The sequence below is a fragment of the Oryx dammah genome, unplaced genomic scaffold (genome assembly GCF_014754425.2).
Source record: "Oryx dammah isolate SB20612 unplaced genomic scaffold, SCBI_Odam_1.1 HiC_scaffold_1, whole genome shotgun sequence".
NCBI lineage: Eukaryota > Metazoa > Chordata > Mammalia > Artiodactyla > Bovidae > Oryx > Oryx dammah.
The window spans coordinates 10,478,312-10,505,917 of NW_024070185.1; the positions used below are offsets into that span (position 1 = coordinate 10,478,312).

General features: G+C 41.4%; 1 protein-coding gene across 2 annotated transcripts in view; it reads right to left on the reverse strand.

Moving 5' to 3' along the window:
* The window catches only part of ELP3 (elongator acetyltransferase complex subunit 3), a 127,347-nt gene that overhangs the window by 78,829 nt on the left and 20,912 nt on the right, over positions 1 to 27,606 (reverse strand). For both annotated transcript variants that reach the window (XM_040237018.1, XM_040237027.1), the window contains exons 4-8: positions 26,947 to 27,017; positions 25,598 to 25,661; positions 23,417 to 23,485; positions 21,013 to 21,167; positions 1,139 to 1,300 (exon numbers count right to left, since the gene is read on the reverse strand). In XM_040237018.1, coding sequence (XP_040092952.1) covers positions 1,139 to 1,300; positions 21,013 to 21,167; positions 23,417 to 23,485; positions 25,598 to 25,661; positions 26,947 to 27,017 — 521 coding nt within the window. The remainder of the gene's footprint in view (positions 1 to 1,138; positions 1,301 to 21,012; positions 21,168 to 23,416; positions 23,486 to 25,597; positions 25,662 to 26,946; positions 27,018 to 27,606) is intronic.

Consider the following 27,606-nt stretch of genomic DNA (forward strand, 5'->3'; position numbering starts at 1 on the left):
CCCTGGAGAATGAAATGGCAACCCACTCCAGTATTCTTGCCTGAGAAATTTCATGGACAGAGAAGCCTGGAGGGGCTACAGTCTATGGGATCGCAAAGAGTCAGACATATCAACTAAATAACAACAAGAAATTACCTTAAAGGAAGCATCTGCCTTCCTTAGCCTGGAACTCTTCTTGGTTGTTTCTCAGATGCTGACCCATGTGTTTCCCTGATTTCCCTTTACTTCCTTCTCCAATCACAACCCTCCATCACGTCTATCTAACTCCTATTAAAGTGAAGTAGCCTTTAAGGTCCTACTCAACACACACCTACTCCTGAAACCTGTTTTTATTTCTGGACGGAAAAGAACTTCATCTTGGCTCTATCAGCTCTTACTCCTTCCTTCCTTAGATGCTCAAATTTCTCAAAGTTTATACCCATCATCTCACCAGCCTTTCTTTCAGTACCCTGCCAGTTGGCATTTGCTTCATAAAAACTAATCTGTTAGATCTCACCTGGGCTTGTTTGTTTATAAACTGATCGACCATGCTGGGTCTCAGTTGCGGCACACGGAATCTTCGCTGCGGTGCGCAGGCTCCAGGGCACGTGGGCTCTATAGTTTGCGGTGTGCTGGCTGTCCAGTTGAGGCACACATGCGGGTGCAGGGGTTGAGGTGCATGGGCTCAGTAATTGTGGCACACAGGCTTGGTTATCCAGCAGCATATGGGGTCTTAGTTAACAATGACCATCACCCAGCAATCAAACCTGTGTCCCCCGATTGACAGGCAAATTCTCAACCACTGGACCACTACGGAAGTCCCCCGGCTTCCTTCTTGTTCAAACCCTTTTCTCTGTTCCTAGCCTCCTTGGCCTTCTCTCCTGCTTTAAACTATTGACTTTGAGCCCTGCCTTTGCTTTCTGTACAGGAAAGGCTATTTATGAATAGGAAGAGAGATGAAGATGATGTTTATAGGCTACTGGAAAAGAGTCAGCACAGAAAGACTGAAAGTCAAGGAAGGAGTAAATGGGGTTCACAGCACAGACAGAAAAATGAATAGGAGGAACACCTAGACCCTTCCCTCTCACATGGGTAGGAACATTGATCTGTTTGGTGGGAGAAGAGGAAGTCTTGGGCAAGATCGCCAGCACCATCTTACCGGTTGGTATCTCTGGCCACATCCTCATAGACACTCTGCACCCCAATCTCCAGCCTTGTGCAGCCATAGGTCAACATGTCACTGAGATGCCGCTTCATGCAGTAATCTGGTCTGGTCTCAATAGTAATTCCGATGCACTTTGTGAGGCTTCTCTCAGAATACCTATAAGAGCAAACAGAAAAGTAAATAGCCTGCTAAAGCTTTAGGACGTTGGCTCTCATTTCAAGGATGTCTTCCCCTTGTCCTCCCGGATCTAACCCAGTGGTTGAGAGCACTGGCTCTCAGGTCAGACTGAGTTCAAATCCTGGTTCTGCTACTTCTTAACTATGCAACCAGGAACATGATTAACCTCCTTGTGCTTTGGTTTCATCATCGGCAAAATGAGGATAATAGCAGCTACGCCTCACGGGACAGACGTGCCTGAGCTGGCACACAGCGTACGGTTGTCATCATCACCATCAGCATCATGTTCCTGCAGCGTGCGGCAGCCATAATCTCCCTGAAAAGCAGGGATTTCAACTGTGAAAACCCTAATTTTCAGTTCCTAGCAACGATTTTTCATGTAAGTGAAAACCGTCTGCATCATTTATTTCCTACTCCATGTTTCAGAGTCGTGTTAAATGAAGGAAAACAAAAGAAGGGGGAGGGAAGGGCATGCATAATGACCATAATGATCACAGGAATAATTCAGGTGGAATGTCACACACACACACACACGCACGCACGCACGCACGCACACACACAGAGGAATAATTCAGGTGGAATGTCACACACGCACACACGCACATGCACACGCACATGCACACGCACGCACACACACACACACACACACACACACACACGTACGTCTTCTTGTCAAGCCCCTGAATCTCAGCAATGACTTACAAAATTAGGAGTCATTTTGCTCTTTCACTGAAACCAGGTATCAGAGTGGTGAGTACCACTGGAGATTCAAGCTGTTTTGAGTTAATAGCCTTAATGCTGGCCAGAAACCCAGAAAATGAAAACGACCCGCTAAGGGGAATGCTGGTGTGCAGGAACAGGACACTCTTACCTGCAGAGGCCACTGTGGCCAGGCACTGCACTGATCATGCCACGTGCAGTGAAAGCTCTCATCAGCTCTATGATGTGCGTTTTATTATCCCCGTTTTGCAGATTAAGAAACTGAAGCTCCTAATGTGATCAAGTATTGGGTTGGCTTAAAAATTTGTCTGTGTTTTTCCATGCCAGCTTATGGAAAAGCCTGAGTGGACTTTCTGGCCAACCCAATACTTTGTCCAGGGGTTCCCTGGTGGTTCAGCTGGTAAAGAATCTGCCTGCAATGTGGGAGATCTGGGTGGGGAAGATCCCCTGGAGGAGGGCATGGCTACCCACTCCAGTATTCCTGCCTGGAGAATCCCATGGACAGAGGAGCCTCGCGGGCTACAGTCCATTGGGTCGCACAGGGTTGGAGACGACTGAGTGACGATCACCTCGCTTGGCACTTTATCCAAGAGTACAGAGCTCATAAAATCTCAGTCAGGACTTGAAGGTAGGATTTTGACAAGGTCAAAAATCCTTGGTCTGTTTCACTCTATCACACTGCGTGGACAATTCAGCATGGGATATCAGATCTGTCTCCTCTTCCACTCTGGGCTTCCCTTGTGGCTCAGCTGGTAAAGAATCTGCCTGCAATGCGGGAGACCTGGATTTGATCCCCGGATTGGGAAGAGCCCCTGGAGAAGGGAAAGGCTACCCACTCCAGTATTCTGGCCTGGAGAATTCCATGTACAGTCCATGGAGTCACATAGAGTTGGACAGGAGTGGAAGTGAGTGACTTTCACTTCACACTTCAACTTCTAGAATGAAATAATTCTTCCATATGCCTTTCTACAACTTTCTTAACTCTTCGGGGAGGGTGAGGGAAGCCTTTATTTGGCACTTCATTTCCTTCATTCCAAAGAAGTTCATAGCTTTTGTCATGAAAAAGAAAAATCATAAAATTTCCAGTTCTGTAACTGCTGTTCTCTTTTAAACTCATTCATTCATCAATAAAACTGACTTGTCTAATTTAATAATAATTATTAAGGTGGTTAAGAATCACTGAACTGAAGAACTGACTCAAGTCTTTCACACTATGACTGTATTCCTAAGGTTTTATATAGGATTACCAAAGGCAGCAAGAACTAAAGGTAAACGACTAGTCCACAGTTACTAAACAATGAATTGTAAGACAAAAAAGGACACCGATCTTATCAAATCTTGCTTCTGACAGGATACTACATCAACTGGCTTATCTGAGACAATCGGACCAGAAAGTCACAGGCCTTTCTAATAAGTGAGTCCTAAGGCATGCAGGAACAGAAGTATACACTGCTACAGGATACACGTAACTCACACTTAAACATCAATTATCGTGTTTGGAGAAAACCATTATTTTAAAAAACTGAAACACTAATGTATTATGGAGAATGCATGCTGCATGAAGGTTGACTGAAAAAAACTCATGAAGCAGAAAACTCTGAATGAATATATTTCACAAAGTAAGTGCGGACATCTTACAGTCAGACATTCCAAAATTGTACCCCTCTATTAACTGATATTTTTTTACAAAACCCATAATATTTCTGAGAAGGATGCCATTAAGTTAGCAAGCCTGGCAGCACAATAGTACCTTGCATTCCCGGGAGAACGAGAGGACAGGCCACCGCACAGATGGAACGTGTCTACAGGAGCGAGAACTAAATCCACAGAACCTCTCTGCCGCGTGGCATCGAAGGCCCAAGGAAGACTGATAGAGGCGGCTGCTGCGAGGATGATAAGGTCTCTTCAGAAGTAATTAGAATATAGCTTAGGACACAGAGGCAAACCTTATCCTCAAACAATAATTTACCGCCAAGTCTTTCCTCTAGGGGAAAAATGACAACACCTTTGGCAGCAGCAGAAATGAAAGGATAAGAAATAACCTGTTTTTAAAAGCCAATATTTTGTGTCAGTTTCTGCTGCACAACAACATGAGTCCCCCCGACCCCCACCCCCCATCTCATCCCTCTAGGTCCTTCCGGAGCACTGAGCTGAGGCCACATACATGTGTTAATACACAACTATGTGCATAAAGGCAGTCAGCTAATCCAAGCAAAATACCTGAGCTGGTATTTTACGGCTGATATAACCCCCCATATCATTTAAACAGCCATCCAACAGTACAGCTCTTCTTTACTACCAAGTTCAACTGCCATACCTTTGGGGAGCAGGGAGAGGCAGTGGACTTAAGTTCTCGGGCAGTTAGGAAATAGCGAATTTTCCAACCGTGACCATGAGCTTCTAAGAGACAAAATCAGAACCTGAACTCTGGCTTTCTGATTCCAACTCCACTTCTCTTTCTGTGATGTTATAGGGTCATCTAAATAAGCCTAAACTCCAGCAGCATGCGGCTATGCTGATCTGGCTTTCCAGGTGGTGCTAGTGGTAAAGAACCCACCTGCCAATGTAAGAGATGTATGAGACACAGGTTTCATCCCTGGATTGAAAGAGCCCCTGGAGGCGAGCATGGCAACCCACTCCAGTATTCTTTCCTAGAGAATCCCATGGACAGAGGAGCCTGGCGGGCTAGTCCATGGGGTCACAAAGAGTCTGACACGACTGAAGCAATTTGGCATGCACACACACTTCTTTGCATGCTGTAGGAGCAACATCAACTAGAAAGGATGCTAATGCTCTCTGTGAAGCTAACTTAAGCCAACAACTTATGCTGATGGCATTTTTTTTTTTTTAAACTGGGAGGTGGTGGTGGCAGGGGAATGGGACAGAAACCTGGGAACATCAAAGCAAATAAAAACCAGATGCTACCAGCCTTCAAAACAAAGCTCGAATACATTTCTCCTGTCGTGACGTCTTCCCAGTGCCTCTTGGCAACTCTGTGCTCCCATTCCGAAATACCTTGCCCATACTCTGTATGCAGTTTGTCTCCTTATTTGTGGATAGGCCTGTTTGTCCATCTAGACAGGAAGCTCCTGCAAGACAGTAGACTCATAAATGTTTAGAGGTAAGGCCTTCAGCACTGAAAACTCTCCTTCAACATAAAAACGAAAAAAAATACAAATATGAAGAATGAGTAAATGAATGAGGCAAAGCTAAAGACACAGAGCTGGAGGAGGTCTCTCTTGACTCCTATAGCAGCCTCCAGCTATTTCGACTGGCTACCATTCCCCTTTGGGAGCAGGTTACCGTTCTTCGACTGGCTGCCATTCCCCTTTGGGAGCAGGTTACCGTTCCCAAACAGTTAACCCTAAAAATTGCTTAACCCTAGACCAGGTAATCTACAGAAAGTAAAGACACAATAGTCCTTTGTCCCAGGGACGCTCAACAGTCTAGCTATAGCGCTAAGGCACACAGCTAAAACCAAGAACTACTTAAGATCAAAGAGCCAGAAGTGGCAGATGTTATATAACTGGATAGAAACGATTTCTTGGAAAGCATGCTTCTATTTTTGGAAGAAAGTGACCTACAAAAGTGACATCTATTATTACTACTTACTGTCCCCTCACAATAAGGCCCCAACCAGCGGGACGCTGAAGGAAGACGATATGAAAGGCTCTTTATTATCTCTCGTAAACTGTTTCTGCTTCACTCCAAGAAGGCTGTGGCATCAAAAAACATTTGTTTGCTATTAATTTCCTGCCACCTTCTCTGAAACCTCTGTCATTAATGAAGTTGGATGGGCCTTACTTTAGATTTCCTGTGTAAAATCTCACTAGAGGTTGAGGTCCAAATTCCTGAGAGGTTTAGGACCCTTTCCTACATGGACATCCCTCTACCCCAAACCCAACTTGCTCAAACCAAACCACAAAGTAGATATTTATGGTGTGTAGATGAAATTTGAACTTTCATTAGTCACAAGGTACAAACTCTCCTCTGCATCTGCAGTCCCAAAATGAGTAAGTAGAATTTATAAACTTCTTTGGACAGCCAAAGGTTTGACTGACTTGCCAAATAGCATCCTGGGTTACTCGTGTAATTCCTCAGGGCATGTGCTTGGTCGCTCAGCTGTGTCTGACTCTCTGTGACCCCATGGACTGTAGCTGCCAGGCTCCTCTGTCCATGGGATTCTCTAGGCAAGAATACTGGAGTGGGTTGCCATGCCCTCCTCCAGGAGACCTTCTCAACCCAGCAATAGTCTCCTGAACTGCAGGCGGATTCTTTACTGGGGAAGTCCAATTCCTCAGAAGTACTACCGAACATATTCTTTTTTGGGGAGTGAATATAATCATATCTAGAAAATATCTCAACAGAATTTTACGTCCTGTCTAATGCTGAGCTAATGATAGTCTAGACTGAAGAATGACTGAGTTGGATGTTTGGGGATTTATAAAATAACTTTTTTCCTTTTGAGATGGTGGTCAAGTTTGCTTCCTGGATATTGGGAGTTTACATTGGGAGGATCTAATACATAACAAAAGATTCTGCTCAACACAAACTGAGGTACCAGAGAGAGGCAGAATTTCGATTTTTAAATGAGTAGAACCTATGAGAAACTAACCTGGTAACATAGCTAAGAGAATAATCAGGGACCTCTGCTCCCTTATCATGTTGGTTGACAAGGTTTAGGACATATGAAAAACAACCCATAACATTTTGGGTTTTGATTCTTCCAACACCCAACAAGAGTGCTACTATTTTGTACATCTAGTCAGAATGCTGAAGAACCAACAGCAGTAATACTATTAACAGAAAATTAAAAAACAATCAGGGTTACCACACATTCTTTCAATAGCGTATTCACATTCATATTTCAGGACTAGAATGTTATATACATACCCCTTAAATGTGAATATGAATACAATATTGAAAGAATATGTGGTAACTATGATTGCTTTTTTATTTTCTATTAATAGCACATTATATACATAACGTTATGCTTTCCTGGTAGCTCAGTGGTAAAGAATCTGCTTGCTATGCAGGAGACCCGGGTTTGATCCCTGGATCGGGAGGATCCCCTGGAGGAGAGAATGGCAACCCACTCCAGGATTCTTGCCTGGAGAATCCCACGGACAGAGGAGTCTGGTGGGCTACAGTCCGTGGGGTTGCAAAGAGTTGGATACGAGTGAGCAACTATTACACACACATACACAAAACATTATAGAAAAGCCGCCATTGTCAGAAAGTGACTGTTGGGTGAAAGACAGCCCCTCCGTACGTCTTGTAGATCAAAACCACCATTCCAGTAGAAGTCCTTAAAGCACAGAATGTCACAGAAATCAGTAACTTTAGAGATAACCTAGTCTCACCTGCTCATTAATAACGTAGGATAACAATAGAAAATGAGCCTGGAACCTACTGTTACTGCACAATTCTTCCCACTGCACTCACTCAACAATGCTTTCTAAGTATTGGGGTGGCCAAAATGTGCGTTTAGGTTTCTGAATGCACTTTTTGGCCAACCCAATACCTTCTCAAGGCATTGTGCTTGATATGAGATCCTTTCTCTTAAGAAGACATTCTGTATTAAGACACAGAAAAAAACGCATTATATGAAATTAGACAATAATGGTATTCAGTAAGACCACAACTCTTGGCTACTAAAAACCAAAGTGAGGGAGTAACTAAATCAGTAGTTGCAAATTCAATTGTAGCAAATGTGAACAGATTAAATACTCCAATTAAAGGCAGACAATGTCAAAATGGATTAAAGAAACAAGACCCAACTATGGCAGACTGTTATCTATAAGCAACACATTTTCAATACAGGGACACATACAGGTGGAAAGTAAATGGATAGAAAAGTACGTATGTAACAGCTGTAATGGGAAAAAACGTCAAAAAAAGAGGAAACTTTAAGACCAGAAAGGACGTCTCATAATGATAAAAAAGTAAGTTCATAATCAAAGTTTTATCAAAGTTCATACACCAGGAAAACATACCAATCACAAATGTGCATATACTTAGCAGATCTTCAAAATAAATGAAGTAGAAACTAATACAACTAAACAGGTAAATAGATCATTCTTCAATCATAGCTGGAGATTTTACTCTTTTTCTCTCAGCAATTGATAGAACTACATAGAAAAAAAAAACAATCCCCAAAGACCACTGAACAACACTGTCTACCACCTTGACTTAATTGATGTTTATAGAACATTACATCCAAAAACAGCAGAATATACTTTCTTTCAAATACACATAGTATGTTCACCAAGAGAGATCATATATGCTGAGCCACAAATAAACCTCAATTAAAAAAAACTTTTAAGAAACTGAAATGGTACCGAATAAACCCTCTCTGATCAAAAGGGAATTAAATCAGAAATCAAGAAAAACTCCATGTTTTTGGAAACTTAGAAATTAAACAATCCATTTGTATACAATCCACAGGTAAAAATACAATTTCAGGAAACACTGTAAACTGAATAATAATTAAAATAGAACATATTAAAATTTGTGGGATTCAGCCAAAGCAGTGCTTATGGGAAAAACTTAAAGCTTTAAATACTTACATTAGAAAAGAAAAAAAGGTCTATAGGATAGCTAGGTTTCTATACCTTATTTAAGCAAAGAAAAAGAAGAGCAAAGTAAACCCAAAGAAAGTATAAGATGATATAAAAATAAAAGCAGAAATATATAAAGTAGAGGGCATAAGTAAAATCAAAAGTTAATTCTTTGCAAAGAACAACAAAATGGATAAACCATAACTAGACTGATAGAGAAAAAAAGAAAGAACACAGATTATCTATATCAGGATTGAAGGAGGGGTGATCAATGACATCTTACAGACATTAAAAACAAAGGGAATGTTATGAACAACTTTATACCAAAAAGCTTGACAACTTGGATAAAACCGTCAAATTCCTTGAAAAATACAACTTACGAAAATGGACCCAGATGAAACAGAATATCTGAATACCCCTTTGTCTATGAAAGGAATGGAATCAATCATCTACAGTGTGAGTCACTCAGCTGTGCCCAGCTCTTTGGGACCCCTGTGGACTGCAGCCCATCAGGCTCCTCTGTCTATCGGATTTTCTAGGCAAGCATGCTGGAGTGGTTTCCCATTTCTTTCTCCAGGGGATCTTCCTGATCCAGGGATCAAACCCAGGTCTCCTGCACTGCAGGCAGATTCTTTACCAACTGGGCTACCAGGGAAGCCCAGTATCTAATCATCTAAAACCTTCCCATAAAGAAAACTCTAGTCTTGAATAGTTTTACTCATGAATTTCAGCACACACACAGACAGAAGAAATAATATTCATCTTACATGAAGTCTTTCAGAAAATAAGGAGGAAATGCTTCATAACTTGTTTTATAGGGCTGGCATAACACTGAAGCCAGAATGTAACAAAGAAAAGAAAACATGAAATCACAGAGCACCATCCGCCATGAATAAAATCCTTTACAAAGTATTAGAAAGTTGAATCCAGTGATATGTAGAAAGAAAAATACATAACAACCAAATACGGTCTATCTTAGGAATGCAAGGTTAGTTTAACATTAAAAAAATCAAAGTAATATACATATCAGAATGAAAGAGGAAAAGAGTGTTATCATTTAAATAGTCACAGAGAAATCATTAGACAAATGAGTTTAATGATAAAACTCTGTAAAATTTTTCAATCTGTTAAAGATATCTTAAAAAAAAACTTTCAAGTAACACTGCACTTAATATTGCAGTATTAAATGTTTTCCCTATATTATTGGGAGTAAGACAGACAGACTCCTTCTCATCACTTTCATTTAGCACTGGACAAAATGTCCAAGCTTTTGCAATAAGGAAGAAAAGCATCCACAACCTAAAGGAAAAAAATTAAAATTCACTGTATTTGCAGATTACATGATTATTTTTAAAGAAAATTCTAGCATATCTACAAAAACAACTTACAGAACTGAGTAGTGAATTTAGTAAGTTCATATGCTATAAGGTTAATACAGAAAATCAACTATGTACCTAGATACTAACTGCAAACAATTTGAAAATACAGTTGAAAAAAATTTCACTTAATATAACATCAACAAACAAAATATTGGGTTGACTATAAAAAGTCTGTCCTGTTTAACCCATATGAACTTCTGGCCAACCCCAAATTTTGAAATAAATTTAACCAAACGCTTACAAAATCTCCAAACCAAAGACTGCTAAGAAAAATTTAGAACTAGAAGACAGACTATGTTCATAAATTGGAAGGCTCAATATTGTTAAATTGTCAATTTTCTCAAATTTTTTCTATACTTTAAACATGATAGCAATCCTATTACACTTTTTGCTAGAAATTGACAAACATAAACTTTATACAGAAGGGCAAAGGACCTAAAATATCCAAAGCAATCTTAAAAAACTAGGACGGAGTTAGATTTACACTACTTGAGGATATACCCTAAACGACAGTAATCAAGACTGTATACATTAGGTATGTATATAGAAAAAAAGAAATCTCAACGCCTATCATATACTACACATAAAACATTAAATCAAGATGGATCATAAGCCTACATATGAAACTAAACATAAAAATCACATCTATAGAAAAAAACACAGGAAAATATCTTCTTGCCTTGTGAGTAGGCAAAGGTTTTTTAAGAGATAATACAAAATAAGCAGTAATTATGAAAGAGAAAAATTGCTAGATTAAACTTCACCAAAACAAAACACTCTACTCAAAGATTTTAACGGAATGAACAGTCAAGTCACAGACTAGGTTTTCACGTTTGCAAAACAGAGACTGAACAAAGGACTAGAATCCAGGGCATATAAAAAATAAAACGTAGGCAAAAGATTTTAACACACACTTCACAAAGGAAATATACACAGAAAGCATAAGTACATAATAAAGTGCTCAGCATCGTTAATCATCAGGAAAAAGCAAATTAGAAGCTCAGTGAGATGCAACTACACACCCACTAGAATGGCTAAACTTCCAAAGACTGGCACTCCCTTACTCTGGTGAGGATGTGGCACAAATGAACACTCCTGTGTCACTGGTGGGAGTACGAATGATGCAACCACTTTGGGAAAATGTCTGGCAGTTTCGAAACTAAGCGTATGATGGTTATTACACCCAAGAGAAGTAAATACATACACTCACCAAAAGACTGCGTAAGTACGCTCACTGAAGTTTTATCATGATCTCTACAAACTGGAAATAGCCCGGCTATCCATCAACAGAATGGATAAACAAACTATGGTCTACGCCTACAAAGGAATTCTACCCAGAACTAAAAAGATAATGGCTATTATAAAGCTCAACATGGATGAAGCTCAAAATATAACTCTCCGTGAAAAGATGTCTCACACAAAAGAATACGTATTATTTGGTTCCATTTATTTGGCTGGCCAAAATGTCCGTTCGGGATTTCTTACTGACTTACTAACCCCGAACTAACTTTTTGGTCAACCAATACATGAAGTTTAACAGGCAAAACTCATCTATGAAAGGAGAAAACATGAGAACAATGGCCGCCTCTGGGAGTCCAGGTGGGGATTTACAGGGAAGAGGCAGGAGGAACCTTTCTGGGTGGCAGTGATGCTCTCTGTCTTAGCAGGGTTTTGTTACATGGGTACATGCATTTGTTAGAACTCATCAAGTGGTACCCATAGCATCTGTGCATTGCATTGTATGTAAATTTACAGTGAACTAGCTAATGATGTGCGTGATGATGTATTTGGGGAAAGTGTACCAAAGCCTGCACCCTGCTTTAAAATGTGTTAAAATAAACAAATAAATAAAAAAGAGGGATTGATGAATGCACAGAAATGGCTAGTTAGCTAAGTATGTGATGAAGTACATATCAGAGAACATAGGTGCTAAGTATGTGATGGTCACTGGAAAATTCTTTCCACTTTTGTTTCAAAAAAAATGTTGGGAGAAAAACTTAATACCTTTTTATGATGACTAAGATTGTACCCTAGGTTGTGCTGCCAGTGTCAAGGATCCTGGTTAGCGTCTGTGAAAATCTGATTTACCAAGAGAGGTAGTAAGAGTGATCAATATGTAAAGTGAGGGGTGTTGGGAGGTGGGATGCTGGAGCCAAAGCCCAGAAAGGCAGGAGATGATCACTTTCAGGGCTTCTCAGGTGCTCTGCTTTCTCTGTTACTCTGCAAATCTATGAAATTATCTTCTGGGCCTGGTACCCAGCGTTACCTAGCACTCTAGTTTTTCCAGGACTCAGGAGGACATAGTTGGGGGCTTTAAACTCACTGATGGACATGGGAAAAAAAAAAAAAAAAGGAAGGAACGGAAATGAATTAAAAATTCCACAGGGAGAAGGTATGACTCACCCACTTCTTGATGGGTAACTCCCCTTTTAAATGGCATCTTGCGAGAACAGCCAAGGAGCAACAAAGATTGGATGTAAAACTGCTTCTGGGCAAGATTGATTAAAAAGGAATACAACTGTTAAAAGGTTGCTTTGAGTTATTTGGCGACATGTGCATTCTGGCGAATGGGTGACTCAGACCCCACTGCCAGTCCTTTTCATCTCCAGGGTGACGATTTTTGAAGGACGAGTCACCAGTAATTGATGATCTCTAGAGACTACTGCGGGCTTAGTCTAAGTGACAGCAGTGATTATCACTTTGCTTGATTTAACGAGTCTTCACAGGAACCATCCCTGCTTCGTCCTTGACTCTCTGTTTACTCAGCTTTCCAGTGTTCCCAGCTGCAGGGAGCTAGCATACTGCTTGCTACTACCCTGCCATAAATGCTAACCAAGTTCACCTTGTTAGGGTTTTCCTTACTCTAACTCTTCATCTTTTCAGAAAAAAGCAAACCGAGAAATTAGATGCGACACATGATAGTGAAGCAGGGAGAGCCGAGCTAACCGTAGAACTTGATGTGAATTTGAACAACGGCTATTAACTTTCAATGAGGTTGACTCATTTGTCACAATATGAATAATAACTTCAAGAAAATTTATTTCTTTTTTAAAATTTGGCTGCGCTGGGTCTTAGTTGCAGCTTGTGGGATCCAGTTCTCTGACTCGGGATTGAACCTGGGCCACCTGTATTGGGAGTGTGGAGTCTTAGCCACAAGACCACCAGGGAAGTCCCAGTGTGTAACTCAGTACCATCTGTGTAGTCATATTAGCACCAACTACTAGGAAAATAAGGATTCCCTGGTGGCACAGTGGTAAAGAATCTACCTGCCAGTGCAGGAGACATGGATTCAATCCCTGAGTGGGGAAGATCCCCTGGGAAAGAAAAGGCAACCCACTCCAGTATTCCTGCCTGGAGAATTCCATGGACAGAGGGGCCTGGTGGGTTACAGTCCACAGGGTCGCAAAGAGTCAGACATGACTGAGGACTCATGCATGCAAACTAGGAAAATAATAGGAAAATAAACATGAATTCACTACCTTACATCTGAGAGAGGTGAGCCACACTAGGGAACCCAAATATTTTTCTTAAATACCATCTATGCAAGAGAATTTAGCAATGGCACCCCACTCCAGTACTCCTGCCTGGAAAATCCCATGGACGGAGGAGCCTGGTAGGCTGCAGTCCATGGGGTCGTGGAGGGTGGGACACGACTGAGCGACTTCCCTTTCACTTTTCACTTTCATGCACTGGAGAAGGAAATGGCAACCCACTCCAGTGTTCTTGCTTGGAGAATCCCAGGGATGGGGGAGCCTGGTGGGCTGCCATCTATGGGGTCGCACAGAGTTGGACACGACTGAAGTGACTTAGCAGCAGTAGCAGCAGCAAGGTAAACGTCCATCCAAAAATTTTGCAGGAAATGTTATGTCCAAAACACAGTGCCTCCGAGCTGCTCTACATTTTGCAAGGATGTCAACATTTGAAAAGTTTTCTGTGTCTCTAGTTCTGTAGTACCAACCAGACAACTATTTCTTCAAATTACACAAAGCTTCTCTAAAAAAACAAATACCAGCTTTATTATAAGGAGCTGGCGGTAAAAATTTACCTCCACAAACACAAGACTGCAAATTTGCTTTTTCTAGATTATTTCATAAAAGCATAGAGGCCAGGAGAAAAAAAGCAAAACATGTCAAGTGGGTTGGCAGGACTCAGTGTAGCATTTATGGCTGGTTTTATGGCTCCCAGACTATACTTTTACTACTTCCCGAGAGCCATTCATATTTGCTGCAATGAAAACTCAAATCACATATAAATTTTTATCTGAAAATAAAGTGTTTATTGCCCCCTTGAGGTAAATTAAAGAACAGAAACAAAACAACGCCAGCTCTGGTCTGTCCTTTAGAGAAAAAGGCTTTCTTCTTCAAAAGGCTTTTTCTACACACGTATCGTGATCTGAAGTTACAGAATAAAAGTTCATTTCACCCCGCAAAAGGACAATTTATAAACACCCCTAGGCATCAGACCATTTCTGTAAAAATAGAGCTAAAACTTCACACAAAGAATATCAGTTCAGTCATTCAGTCGTGTCCGACTCTTTGCCACCCCGTGGACCACAGCATGCCAGGCCTCCCTGTCCATCACCAACTCCCAAAGCTTGTTCAAATTCATGTCCATCTAGTCGGTGATGCCATCCAACCATCTCACCCTCTGTCTTCTTGCCTTCAACCTTTCCCAGCATCATGGTCTATTTCTAAGGAGTCAGTTCTTCATATCAGGTGGCCAAAGTATTAGAGTTTCAGCTTCAGCATCAGTCCTTCCAATGAATCTTCAGGACTGATTTCCTTTAGGATGGACTGATCTGATTTCCCTGCAGTCGAAGAGACTCTCAAGAGTCTTCTCCAACACCACAGTTCTTTGGTGCCCATTCTTCTTCATGGTCCAACTCTCACATCCATACACAACTACTGGAAAAACCATAGCTTTGACTAGACAGACCTTTGTTGGCAAACTAATGTCTCTGCTTTTTAATATGCTATCTAGGTTGGTCATAACTTTTCTTCCAAGGAGTAAGCGTCTTTTAATTTCCTGGCTGCAGTCACCAACTGCAGTGATTTGGGATCCCCAAAAAATAATGTCTGACACTGTTTCCACCATTTCCCCATCTATTTCCCATGAAGTGATGGGACCAGATACCATGATCTTCATTTTCTGAATGTTGAGTTTTAAGCCAACTTTTTCACTCTCCTCTTTCACTTTCATCAAGAGGCTTTTTAGTTCCTCTTCATTTCTTGAATGTTGAATTTTAAGTCAGCTGTTTTCACTCTCTTCTTTCACTTTCATCAAGAGGATCTTTAGTTCCTCTTCACCTTCTGCCATTAGGGTGGTGTCAGCTATATATCTGAGGTTATTGATATTTTTCCCAGCAATCTTGATTCCAGCTTGAGCTTCATTCAGCCTGGCATCTTGCATGATGTACTCTGCATATAAGTTAAAACACCAAGATGAAAATATACAGCCTTGATGTACTCCTTTCCCAATTTGGTACCAGTCCATTGTTCAACATCCGGTTCTAACTGTAGCTTCTTAACCTGCATACAGATTTCTTAGGAGGCAGGTCATGTGATCTGGTAGTCCCATCTCTTTAAGAATTTTCCACAGTCTGTTGTGATCCACACAGTCAAACGTTTTGGCATAGTCAATAAAGCAGAACGCTCTTGCTTTTTCTCTGATCCAGTGGATGTTGGCAACTTGATCTCTGGTTCCTCAGCTTGTACATCTGGAAGTTCTTGGTTCATGTACTGTTGAAGCCAGGCTTGGAGAATGTGGAGCATTACTTTGCTAGCGTGTGAGATGAGTGGAATTGTGTGGCAGTTTGAACATTTTCTAGCATTGCCTTTCTTTGGGATTGGAATGAAAACTGACCTTTTCCAGTCCTGTGGCCACTGCTGAGTTTTCCAAAGTTGCTGACATATTGAGTGCAGCACTTTCACAGCATCATCTTTCAGGATTTTAAATATAGCTCAGCTGGAATTCCATCACCTCCACTAGCTTTGTTCATCATGATGCATTCCAAGATCTCTGGCTCTAGGTGAGTGTACATACCATTGTGGTTATCTGAGTCATTAAGAACTTTTTTGTATAGTTTTTCTATGTATTCTTACACCTCTTCTTAGTATCTTCTGCTTCTGGTAGGTCTATACTGTTTCTGTCCTTTATTGAGCCCATCTTTGCATGAAATGTTCCCTTGGTATCTCTAATTTTCCTGAAGAGATCTCTAGTATTTTCCATTCTATTGTTTCCCTCTATCTCTTTGCATTGCAAAATTTTAAAGTTTCAGTTGATAAAATGTCAAATTAACTGTATCCTAAAAATACATTATACACATCTTCAGCTGGCCTAGCTAGCAAACAGACTAAAAATCTCTGCAGCAAATTTTCATGGAGGGGGGTTGAGGGGTGGAACAAGTCTAAGATATTTATGATTCAAACTCACTTAATGCACAAGGTCTGCAACAAGAGAACAGCTGCACTGAGAAAAGAATATATAACACATAAGCATGGGGAGAGAAAAATGTGATGGTCTGAACAGATGATCTGATCCTAAGAGGGAATTCTCAGAGTTCAGTGGATTTTTAGGCAGAATCCTCTGAGGTACTGCTGTCATTCTAACGTCATGGGGCTTTGAACTAATTAAGGCTGTTTTTCCTCTAATTGCTTTTTATTCTAAGCTGTCATCTGTTTGTCAGTATTATTAGGAAGAAGGCGTTGGATTACATCATAACTCCCTCAAAAGTTTGAAAGACTTCAGCGTTTTACTCAGTATGACTCATATTCATGAATGATCAAGGTTCCGAATGAGCAGTAAAAATAAGGTCCCATTTTATCCTGCTACTCAAGGCCCTGCAGGATGGAGATCAGGCTGACCTGCTGTTGCTCAAAGTCGATTCATGGACACAGATTTAACCCATCGCCTCCTCTGGTGGCCATCACACAAAGTAGGCTGCTCACACCCACTGTTCCAGACGCTGAGCACTCCACCCGGGCACCTCAAACTGTTGCTGAATCTGAGGTTATAGCTTTGTCACAAAAGAATTCTGAAATGAAGTGATAGGTAAGAAGTGAATCTGGTCCCATCACTTCATGCAAACAGATGGGGAAGCAATAGAAACAGTGACAGACTTTATATTTTGGGGCTCCAAAATCATTGCAGATGGTGACTGCAGCCATGAAATTAAAAGACGCTTGTTCCTTAGAAGAAAAGCCATGACAAACCTATACAGTGTATTAAAAGGCAGAGACATCGCTTTGCTAATAAAGGTCCGCCTAGTCAAAGCTATGGTTTTTCCAGTAGTCATGCATGGATGTGAGAGCTGGACCATACAGAAGGCTGAGTGCCAAAGAACTGATGCTTTTGAACTGTGGTGCTGGAGAAGACTCTTGAGAGTCCCTTGGACTGCAAAGAGATCAAACCAGTCAATTCTAAAAGTCAGCCCTTCATAGGAAGTTTGGCCTATGAAGTTTGGCCGATAGTTTGGCCACCTGATGCAAAGAGCCAACTCATTGGAAAAGACCCTGATGCTGCGAAAGATTGAGGGCAGGAGGAGAAGGGGACGACAGAGGATGAGATGGTTGGATGATATCACCTACTCAATCGATATGAGTTTTAGCAAACTCTGGGAGATAGTGAAGGACAGGGAATCCTGGTGTGCTGCAGTCCGTGGGGTAGCAGAGTCGGACAGGACTGACTGAACAATAACTATGACAAGTGGGAGAATTATTCCAATTATTTTGGGGAAGGGGCAGAGATTTCCAGGAATCACCATCCACTTTTTGACCTCTTTGGTTAGCCTTAGAACGGTTATGGCGCTGGTGGGTGTGCTATTTAGCATGCCGATGTCTTACAATGAGCGTATGACAAGGCTCAATGTCTACTAGAGGCTAACTGTTCCACCATCGTGGTTCCAACCAGTCTGCCATGTCCCACGGCCGTGTCATGGGTTTCCCAGGTGGCTCAGCGGTAAAGGATTTGCCTGCCAGTGTAGAAGATGCAGACCTGGGTTTGATCCTTGGGTCAGGAAGATCCCCTAGAGAAGGAAACGGCAACCCTGTTCAGTCTTCTTGCCTGAGAAATTCCACGGGCAGAGGAGTCGGGTGGGCTACAGTCCATGGGTTCGCAGAGAGCTGGACACATGGCCATCTCATTCTTTTAAAGGCTGTGTCCTGCCCACTTCCCTCATATTTCAAAACTACCCTGGAGATTTATTTAAACGTGTGAAAAAGTCTCTCCGCTCTTTTCATTTTTACCAACCCAAAGGAGAGCATTAAGACATTAAGGGGATTGAAGTAGGGTGAGCACAGCACCCTGTCCCCCATTCCAAGAGGCACCCCTACGTGGGTCATGAGTTGTCAATATCCCACTAACAGACGATCATTCAAAATTCATTCACCAGTTTACTTGTGGCTGCTACATGCCAAGAACCATTCTAATTACAGGATAATGAAAGCATCTTTGGGTTCATTCAAGTCCTACTTAGCACCCTGCAAAAAACTTAGAGAGGCACTGTTTGAACAACCTTATAATTAACTGTCTTCCTGCACCCAACCCACCCCCACTGTAATAAAAAAGAATCCAGAAAAAAAGCCTGAAGGCAGTGGGAGAGGGAGTGCAAGGGAAAAAAAAAAAAGAAACATATTTCTTCCAGTATTTTGAAGCTCTGGTGATGTACACAAAAATGTGCTCAAACACACACAGACAGGCACTCTCGTTCATTTTACGCCTGGCACGATGTCCTCCGTTATAATTATAGCCAAGTTTAGGCTCTGAAAACAAAGCTGCCTTGGTTTCACAGGCCCCACTTCACCTCCTGTGGACCTGGGCCAAGTGGCTTCATCTCTCTGGGCCTCAGTTTCCTCACTTGTAAAACAGGGATGATTTAAATATATAACTCAAAGATTTCTTGGGAGAATTCAATAAGTAAACACTTACTGCGGTGCCCAGCACGCTGCAGACAGTGTAAATGTGACTGTCTCCCTTCACTCCCATTTCCCACGTCCCTCCCGCCACGGTTCTAATGGATGCCAGTGATGACCACAATTCTATCACCTCTTCCATGGCATGGCCACACAAAAGACAGGATCACACAGTAAGAGCTGCTCTAAAACTTGCTTTTTCATGTAGTGTACCTGGGAGATTCATGAGACTCTCCCAAAAGGTAAGCTCATCCATTTGCGTGACGATAAAACACCTGTAACAATCTGATAATCCTGTTTTATAGGGCTGGCCAAAAGTTCGTTCAGGTTTTTCTATGAAATGTTACAGAACATTTTTTTTCTGGACCATTTATTGCCAGCCCAGACATCTCTTGTACTGCCTACACATGTCCTCACTTGAGGCATTTCAAACTTAATAAAGCCAAAGGAAAAGTCTTGACTTTTCTCCCACAAACCCGTTCTTTCCGCTGTTCTTCCATCTTGATAGGCAGTGCTACCCTCGGTCGCTTTCTACAACCCCAAACTGGGTGTCATCCTCGACTCCCTCTTTTTTATTTCCAACCTGATTCAAAGTCCATCAGCAATAAAATACAGCTCTAACCCATCTACCCTTTTCTGTCACTGCAGCCACCACCCTCATTCGAGCAGGGGTGGGCACAACAGCCTCCCACCTGGTTTACCACTTCTGCTCTGGCACCCCTCAAATCTACTTGCCACGCAAGAGCCGGGATGCCTTCAGACCTACAGACCTGAACATGCCACTCTGGCTTCAAACCATTCTCCTACTTCCTACTGCTGATTCCAGCATTTTTAACTCCTCAACATCCAGCGTGACCCGACTCTTCAGGCTCCCCTCGTGACATCTGCTCCTCGGTTCGCTGGAATCTAGCCACGTCTCCCTCCTCTCTGAGGAACACCTCAAGTTTCTTCCTTGTTTCAGCGTCTCTGTCTTATTTGTTTCCTGAGTCTGGCCTGACTGGCTCCTCCATATACTTCTGATCTCAGCTTAAACATCATCAGGTCACGTTCAGGATCAGCCTATGTTTTCTCCAGCACAGCAGTCTGTCTCCATCACGGCACCTACTGTCTGTTATCTGTTGAACCACCAGCATGTGAGCACTGCCAGGGCAAGGACAGCATCCGTCTTGTTCAGTGTGTTCTTCCCGGTACCCCAGGCAGAACACGGTCCCTAGTGGGCCTTCAATTAACGTTCAGTAATTAAAGGCAGAGAGTACTTAGCTAGGTAGCTTAGCCAGGTGTCCCTGAAATTTCTGAAAATAAAAACTATTTTAAGACTTTCCCTTCTAAAATCACCAAACTTAGCAAACTTTAGTTTTCTTCTCACTAAAAATGGAGACAGGAGATATCAAAAGAAAGCATAGCTGTCTTCTGTTTTATCAACTAGAATTTGAAACGAATAAACGATCCCATTCACAAAGAGAAATGACTCAACAGTCATCAGATAGTAAGTCATAAAACAATAACTATTAAATAATAGTCATTTGTTCTGTGAATTTGATAGCAGCTCACGGTCTCAGATTAAAAGTACCGCCTGTGCTCTTTCAGGGTGAGCTCACCAACTGCAATCAAGGCCACTCCTGCAGCTTAGACCAGCCTAAGGCCGAAAAGATCTGCACAGTGATTTTGTATGTTTTATTGTTTTCCTTTTTTTTTCCCCTTTCTTTTTATTCTTTTGCACAGTGACTTTGTGAAAATACTAATGCCAATGGACCACACTCATTTTTAAAAAACATAACCCGTCTCCCCACAATATAGCAGTAACAACAACCACTAGGACTGCATGAGACGATTCTTGTTAACTAAACTTATCGTGGTCACCATTTCATGATATAAGTGAAGTCATTATGCTGTACACCTGCAGACAGTACTGAATGTCAACTACATCTCAGTAAAATTGGAAAAAATGTATTTAATGGTACAACCCATGAAAATCATGCAAGTAAAAAGAATGAAAACCTCTCCCCTTGTCCCCCAAAGAACTAGGAGGATAGATATAGAGCAGAAGAAATTCTCACAGACTGCTGCTAGGAGGATAAACCAACAACCACTCAGGTGAATATGATAAAATAAGGATTTCTTACTTGACGGCCTCATAAATATTGTTGGAGGTATGTCCTGATAAGGCATCATGTAAATTTCGAATAAAATAATCTCTGTATTCTTCTGGAAGGGCCATAAATGTTCCACCCATCACGATAAATTCCACTTTATCCACACTGTGACCAAGTTGTTTTAACTGAAAGACATAAATTCGTCAGCATTAGGAAGGTATAGTCAACTACTCTTAAGTGGCTTACTGAAAATTTCTAATTTGACTTGGCAGTGTTTTCATCACTACAGTTTAAAAATGAGAAGCAAACATGTTGAGCAAATTCTACAGACTCAAAAAAATAGGCTCCAGAGTCTGAAAGAAAAATAATTCTGGCTCAAATAAGAAGGAAGAGTAAGAATTTAAAATAATCAAAAGTTTGATGTCAACTTACAGAGTTAAGTGAACATTCAAAAATACAGAGAATATAAATTAGCAGCAAGATCATACAAGATATCATTGTATACAGTGTAATAGAATGAACAAATCTTTCTCGATTATGTATTTTTTAAGGAGACTTCACTGAATTTGTTACCAGACTGCTTCTGTTTCATGGTTTGTCTTTTTGCTCAGGAGGCACATAGAATCTTAGCTCCTTGACTAGGGACTGAACCTGCACCCCTGCACTGGACCATCAGGGAAGCCCCCTCAATATGTATTTTATGCCAGACCTTGAGGTCAGCACTGAGGACAAAGAAGACTACAGGCAATATAACCAGGACTTGATGCAAACGAAAGAAAGCAAACACCAGATGAGAAAGCAGCTGTAAGAAAGCAGTTTCAAATGAAAACTTTGCAGTTTTGAATTGTGAAGATTCTGGATACAGGTGGCACCTTTTTAGCCTGGTTTCAGAGGTGGGGGGAAAAAATCAGTCTGAAATATAATATCTCCTCTACGTGGGGATACAATGATACAGATCTTTCCATTTTTCAACAACAGTAAGTCAAGATTCTCATTTTTAAAAACAGGTATTTTGATTTCTTGCCAGGTGTCATGCTTGAGAAAAACTCAGTCAAGTAGACTACAAATTATGAACTTTAATATACTAAGTAAAGAGGATATTCACACTTAATATGAGCAAAAAGTTATTCTTTTGAATACTTATTTCTGAAAATGGAAAATAGCAACTTATAAATACATACATCCTTATAGTAGGTTGGCCAAAAACTTCATTCTGGCTCTTCCATTATATCTTATGGAAAAACCCAAATGAACTTTTTGGCCAACCGAATACATATGTAAATCCTTACACATACATAAGCATATGTGGAACACATGCAAACATCTAAGTGTGTGTATATAGCTATCAACACTAAAGGAATACTCCATCTACGGTTGTTCACCAGGGATACACAATTAAATCTTCCTGGTAGCTTTTTCAAAGTATCTTGCCTGGACCCTAAATCAGACAGCACCGCATAACTCCAGTGGCGAAATGTGGAGCGTGTTTTGAAAAAGTCATTCAGGTGATTCTAGTACATTTAAGCTGGGAAAAGAATCACTGCTCTCTGGTACTTTCTATGTCTTCCAGAACCCATAATCCTTTTTGGTAAACAGAAACCTTTCAAGCTCTACTGAAACATTTTAAATAAATACCATGGCTAAAAAAGAAATGAACACAGAAGTGACTTTCTGTTACGTGTTACTTTCCCTTTCAGACTGTCTAGTTGCCCGACTAGATGTTACTATAAAAACTATGGACAGTGCTTGCGTTGTTTTAAATTAGACAAGTTTAAAATGAAATTAATGTTCAGACTTCTTGAACACAGCAAGGCCACTGACATAGTACTTGTTTTTTAATCAGTTATATTAAGATATAATTCACACATTGGGTTGGCCAAAAAGTTCGTTTGGGTTTTCCTGTAAGATGTTGCAACTTTTCTGGCCAACCCCATACAATAAAATCCATTAACTTTAAGTGTACACTTAAATGAGTTTAGAGTTGTGTAACCACCACAACCACCATTCTACAGAACAATTCCATAGTTTCCACAAGTCCCTCATTCCCCTGTAGTCAATTCCCTATTCTCATCCCAGCAAACCAGCCACTATACCTCTCACTTGGCTTATGGAAGCTAAAATTCAATCCACCCACCTATTGTCTAAGACCTTCGACACTGCCACACACTGTAAGTTTCATAACATGCATGACTTTCTACAAACTCAAAGAACTTTACAGACTACAAAATCCTTACAGAAAATAATATGGTCTTTAAATCAAGTGGTGTTTTTGACCTTGCTAGGAACTGCAAAATTGTCCTCTCCCTCAGATGGGATATTAAAAACTTCTGAAGGAGAGAAATATTCTTTCAGTTATTTCTGGGTTGACTCAAATCAAGCAACAGTACCTCCTACGTATAAAGATCTAATGTAAAAATGCTTTTTAAAACCTTACCTGTTCTATCCGGTGTCTTGTCTGCAAGTAAGGGTCATACCTGGCACGGATAGCTCGCATGGAGGTTGGCTAAAAAAAGAAAAATATCCTGTCATGCCCACATTGAATTAAAAATAAGATGTAGTTTCAAAGGGTTGTATAAAAAACTAAAATTCTCTTGGGCTCCTTTCTTCCTTCCTCAGTTTGGTCAGTTTGAAATAATGACCTGAAGATTATCTGGCTGGTCTCCATTCAACAGCAGGCAGCTCCCTGGGTCATAGTTACAGCTTTGTGTAAATGGTGATGGAATCCCCATGGTCACCAAATTGTTTTGCTGCTCTAGACAGAGGTGTGCATGCATATTCAGAAAGAGTTCCTTGAGAAAATAACCTTTGAACCAGATCATTAAATTACAACACAGTTTGTGATGGCTTAACACAAAGTCTTCATGCTGTCATGCAAAGCAACGGCCACCAAACAATGTCCTGGTAGAAAATGTTCCCAGCTACTGAGCCCTCGTGTGGCAGCTACTGAAGCCGTGTGCCTGGAACCTGTGCTCCACAAGGGAAGCCACAATGAAGAGGGGCCCCTGTGCACTGCAGCCAGAGAAAGACTGTGTGCAGAGGTAAAGACCCAGCACAGCCAAAAATAATAAATAAATAGAATAAAAAGAAAATGTTCCCTGAAGACACGTCATTAAATGAGAAAGGCAAGGTCTTGACAGACTACCTGCGGTGGACAAAGTCAGGATAAATAAAATGAATTGCCTTTATATCTATATGCTGTTAATATCTATGCTGGATGAACAGGAAAGGGCCAATACTGACTGACTGTTCAGTGGGCTGGAGCCAAATGGGGTGGCCAGGGAAAGTGATGAGAGGGAGCATTTTCACTGAGCCATTTCTTTTGTATTTTTACAATTTGATCTATTTAAAAAAAAGGAAAAACCATACATAAGAAGATAAATCACGTAGGTTGCTGGCTGCCAGCCTCTTCTGAAGGGGCTGACTACTTGGAAAGCCTGCTCAGTGGCCTCCTGCTCTTGCTCTCGCCCCCGCAAGAGCCATCAAAGGCCTCTTAAAACCTACCTGGATTATACCATTCCTCTGCTTTAAACCTGGATGGCTGCTCGTGACACCGATTGGGTTGGCCAAAAAGTTCACTCGGGTTTTTCCGTGACAGTTTATGGAAAAACCTGGACAAACTTTTTGGCCAGCCCAACATAACAAACTTCTTGCCTTGCCTTACAAGCCTCTGCGTCACTGTCTCCCAGATCTCATTCTCCCCTCACCCGCTCTGCTCCAGAGCCCCGCCGTTGTTCTCACTCTGGCTCCACCTTTTATCTATTCTCTCTGCTAGGGATGCTCCTTCTTGATTTTCCTGAAAGCCTTCTTCTTGTCATTCGGGGCTCAGTTACCACGTCGCCCCTCCCAGCCACCAAAGCTAAAGTCACCCTCTCCTATCTCTTACTTGACTTGACTTCCCTGCTTCCCATGTCAACTGGTACCTGATATTTTCTTGTTTGTTTCATTACTGTCTTGTTGTCCAGTCACTAAGTCATGTCCAACTTTTTGTGACCCCAGGGACTGCAGCATGCCAGACTTCCCTGTCCTTCACCGTCTCCTGGAATTTGCTCCAACTCATGACCATTGAGTCGGTGATGCTATCTAACCATCTCATCCTCTGCTGCCCTCCTCTTCTTTTGCCTTCAGTCTTTCCTAGCATCATTACTATCTACCCTCCACTTATCAGAGTGCAGATTCCACAAGACCTGACCTGTCTTTTTCACGGCTGCAGAGGCAGGAAAACGTCCTGGTGAGGTGCACAGAATTCAAGGCCTGGCCCTGTTACGTTTGGGATGTGTCTTCCAGGCCAGTGGTGAAAGCCTTCTAGGCTCCAGTTTCCTTAGCCATAAAACTATGATAATAATAGTGTGTACCTTAAAAATGCTGCCGGAAGATTTAAAGTTGTAAAGCATTTAGAACAGTGTTGACATATGTTACTAAGAAGCGCTTAGGTAAGTATTTCTGCAGTGACTGCAACAATATATAGAGGCAGTTGGCAAATGTTTCATGAATGAGTAACTTGTGCAATCAAGAAAACAGTAAGAAAGAAAAATTTTAAGAAAGCCAGTACTTGTAAAAGCATATGCTAAGTAAAGTATGACGTAACATTCCTCCGGTCAGCCTCACATTACTTTACCTCATATCCAGTGTAAGACTGGGTGGAATATTCGAAATCTGAATCAGGTCCGCCAGGGCAGTACCTGCCAGTACAACAAAAGGGTGCGGGTGTCAGATTCAGAACTCAGCTCCCCCGTCCAGTTCAGGTATCTGCAGTCTCCATAAAATCCTGCTTGAACCAGCTTCATTTTCAAGTCCTAACAGAAGATTGTACCTTTGTGCTATCTGCAAGTATTTACATTTTCTACTGACAAGTAAAAAGGTAAACATATAAAGGAACAATATTGCAGTAGTTTTCAGAGTACTGCAGCCGCTATCATTTTATTTTTTTATTGGCGTGTAATCGCTGTACGAGGCTGTGTTAGTTTCTGATGTTTGATGAAGTGAATCGGCTGTATGTATACACACAGCTCCGCCTTCTTGAGCCTCCCTTCCTACCCCCACCCCTCCAGGTCCCCACAGAGCACCGAGCTGAGCCCCGTGCTATAGCTAGCGAGCTATTTTACACACGGCAGTGTACACGTGTCAGCGCCCCTCTCTCAACCCGCCCCACCCTCTCCTTCCTGCTGTGTCCACATGTCCAAGCTCTACATCTGCACCCCTAGTCCTGCCCTGGAAATGGGCTCATCTGTATCATTTTTCTAGATTCCATATGACAGATGAACGGATAAGGATGATGTGGTACATCTATACACTGGAACATTCCTCTGCCATAAAGAGGAGCCGAATTGGGTCATTTGTAGAGATGTGGATGGACCGAGAATCTGTTACAGAGTGAAGCGAGTCAGAAAGAGAAAAACACATATTGTATATCAACACACCATCATTTTAGAAGTTTAAGCTTTTAGGGGCAAATAACAGCGCCTAAATCTTCCTAGTTTGGATTGATACTCACAGTGCTCTCTTGGTAACTACACTTAAGAAAATTTTTCTCCCGATTAATCTTACTATCTAGAATCATGCATATGCTTCTAATTTTTCTAATTATCTAAGCTTAGGAAGTTTAAAGATTATTTATAAGGGTAACTTTTGGGGGATACTTTGCTGATCCAAATTCATTTTAAATTTCTGACGTTTGGAATTCAGGCTTCTCATACTTCCAAGTTTCATTTATCAAGTTAACAGACTACTGGTTTGAGTTCTGTAACCTACGTATTGTATACTGAAACAAATTAAAATCTTTATATGGTTCATTTTTAAAGCACTGAATTATCCTATTAATGGCTGCTTATTTCAAAGAACTAACTTATGAATCTTTACTAGTTAAAGTTTTAAATATTACCAGCACACACTGATCAAGGCTCTCGGACTCGCTGTATCAATTAAAATGCAAACACATACATGGCTTATTAGAATCATCATACTCACACACATATATTTCCTGTAAAGCTGATGTGTGGACATCTGTGGGGTTTGCACATGACAGCAACAACAGCAATCTATAAAAGGAAGATTAACAGAGAAGCAATTGTGACATAATTCACAGGAAATTCTGGAGAGCAGTTATCTCAGAAAATGGGAGAGGACCACAACACAAGGGCCTTCAAAAGTGCTTGTGATGCTGTGTTTCCTAAACAAAGCCGTGGGTACCAGGGTGATCTCTTTTCAGTGTTATTAATCTTCAGATCAGATGGTACAGAATGAATCTTGGAGGAAGGGTCCCTGCTGGGGCTCCAAGGGAACCACGTGTAGACATGCACAACCTTCAGTTTCCTGACCTCGCAGCTCACTGTCGGCAGTAAACAGACGTGGAATGGACCATGAGGGATCCAGGATTGGGAGAGAAGTGGACCAGAGCCCGGTGTACATCAGGGCCTAGGCAGGTTGACTGCAGCCTGATTTCAGTTTGGTTCAGTCGTGTAATAGGAATTTCAGCTGTGGAGTTAGCATGCAAGGCCTCCTGAGAAAGATGTACGTTTACTGAGAAAGCATGAAGGTTTGGGTTTTTGTGTAACCTGGGTGTCCAGAGCTCAAAAGTCTGTGGCAGTTTTGAAGAATGAAGTATTATATAAAATTTTGGTTATTAAG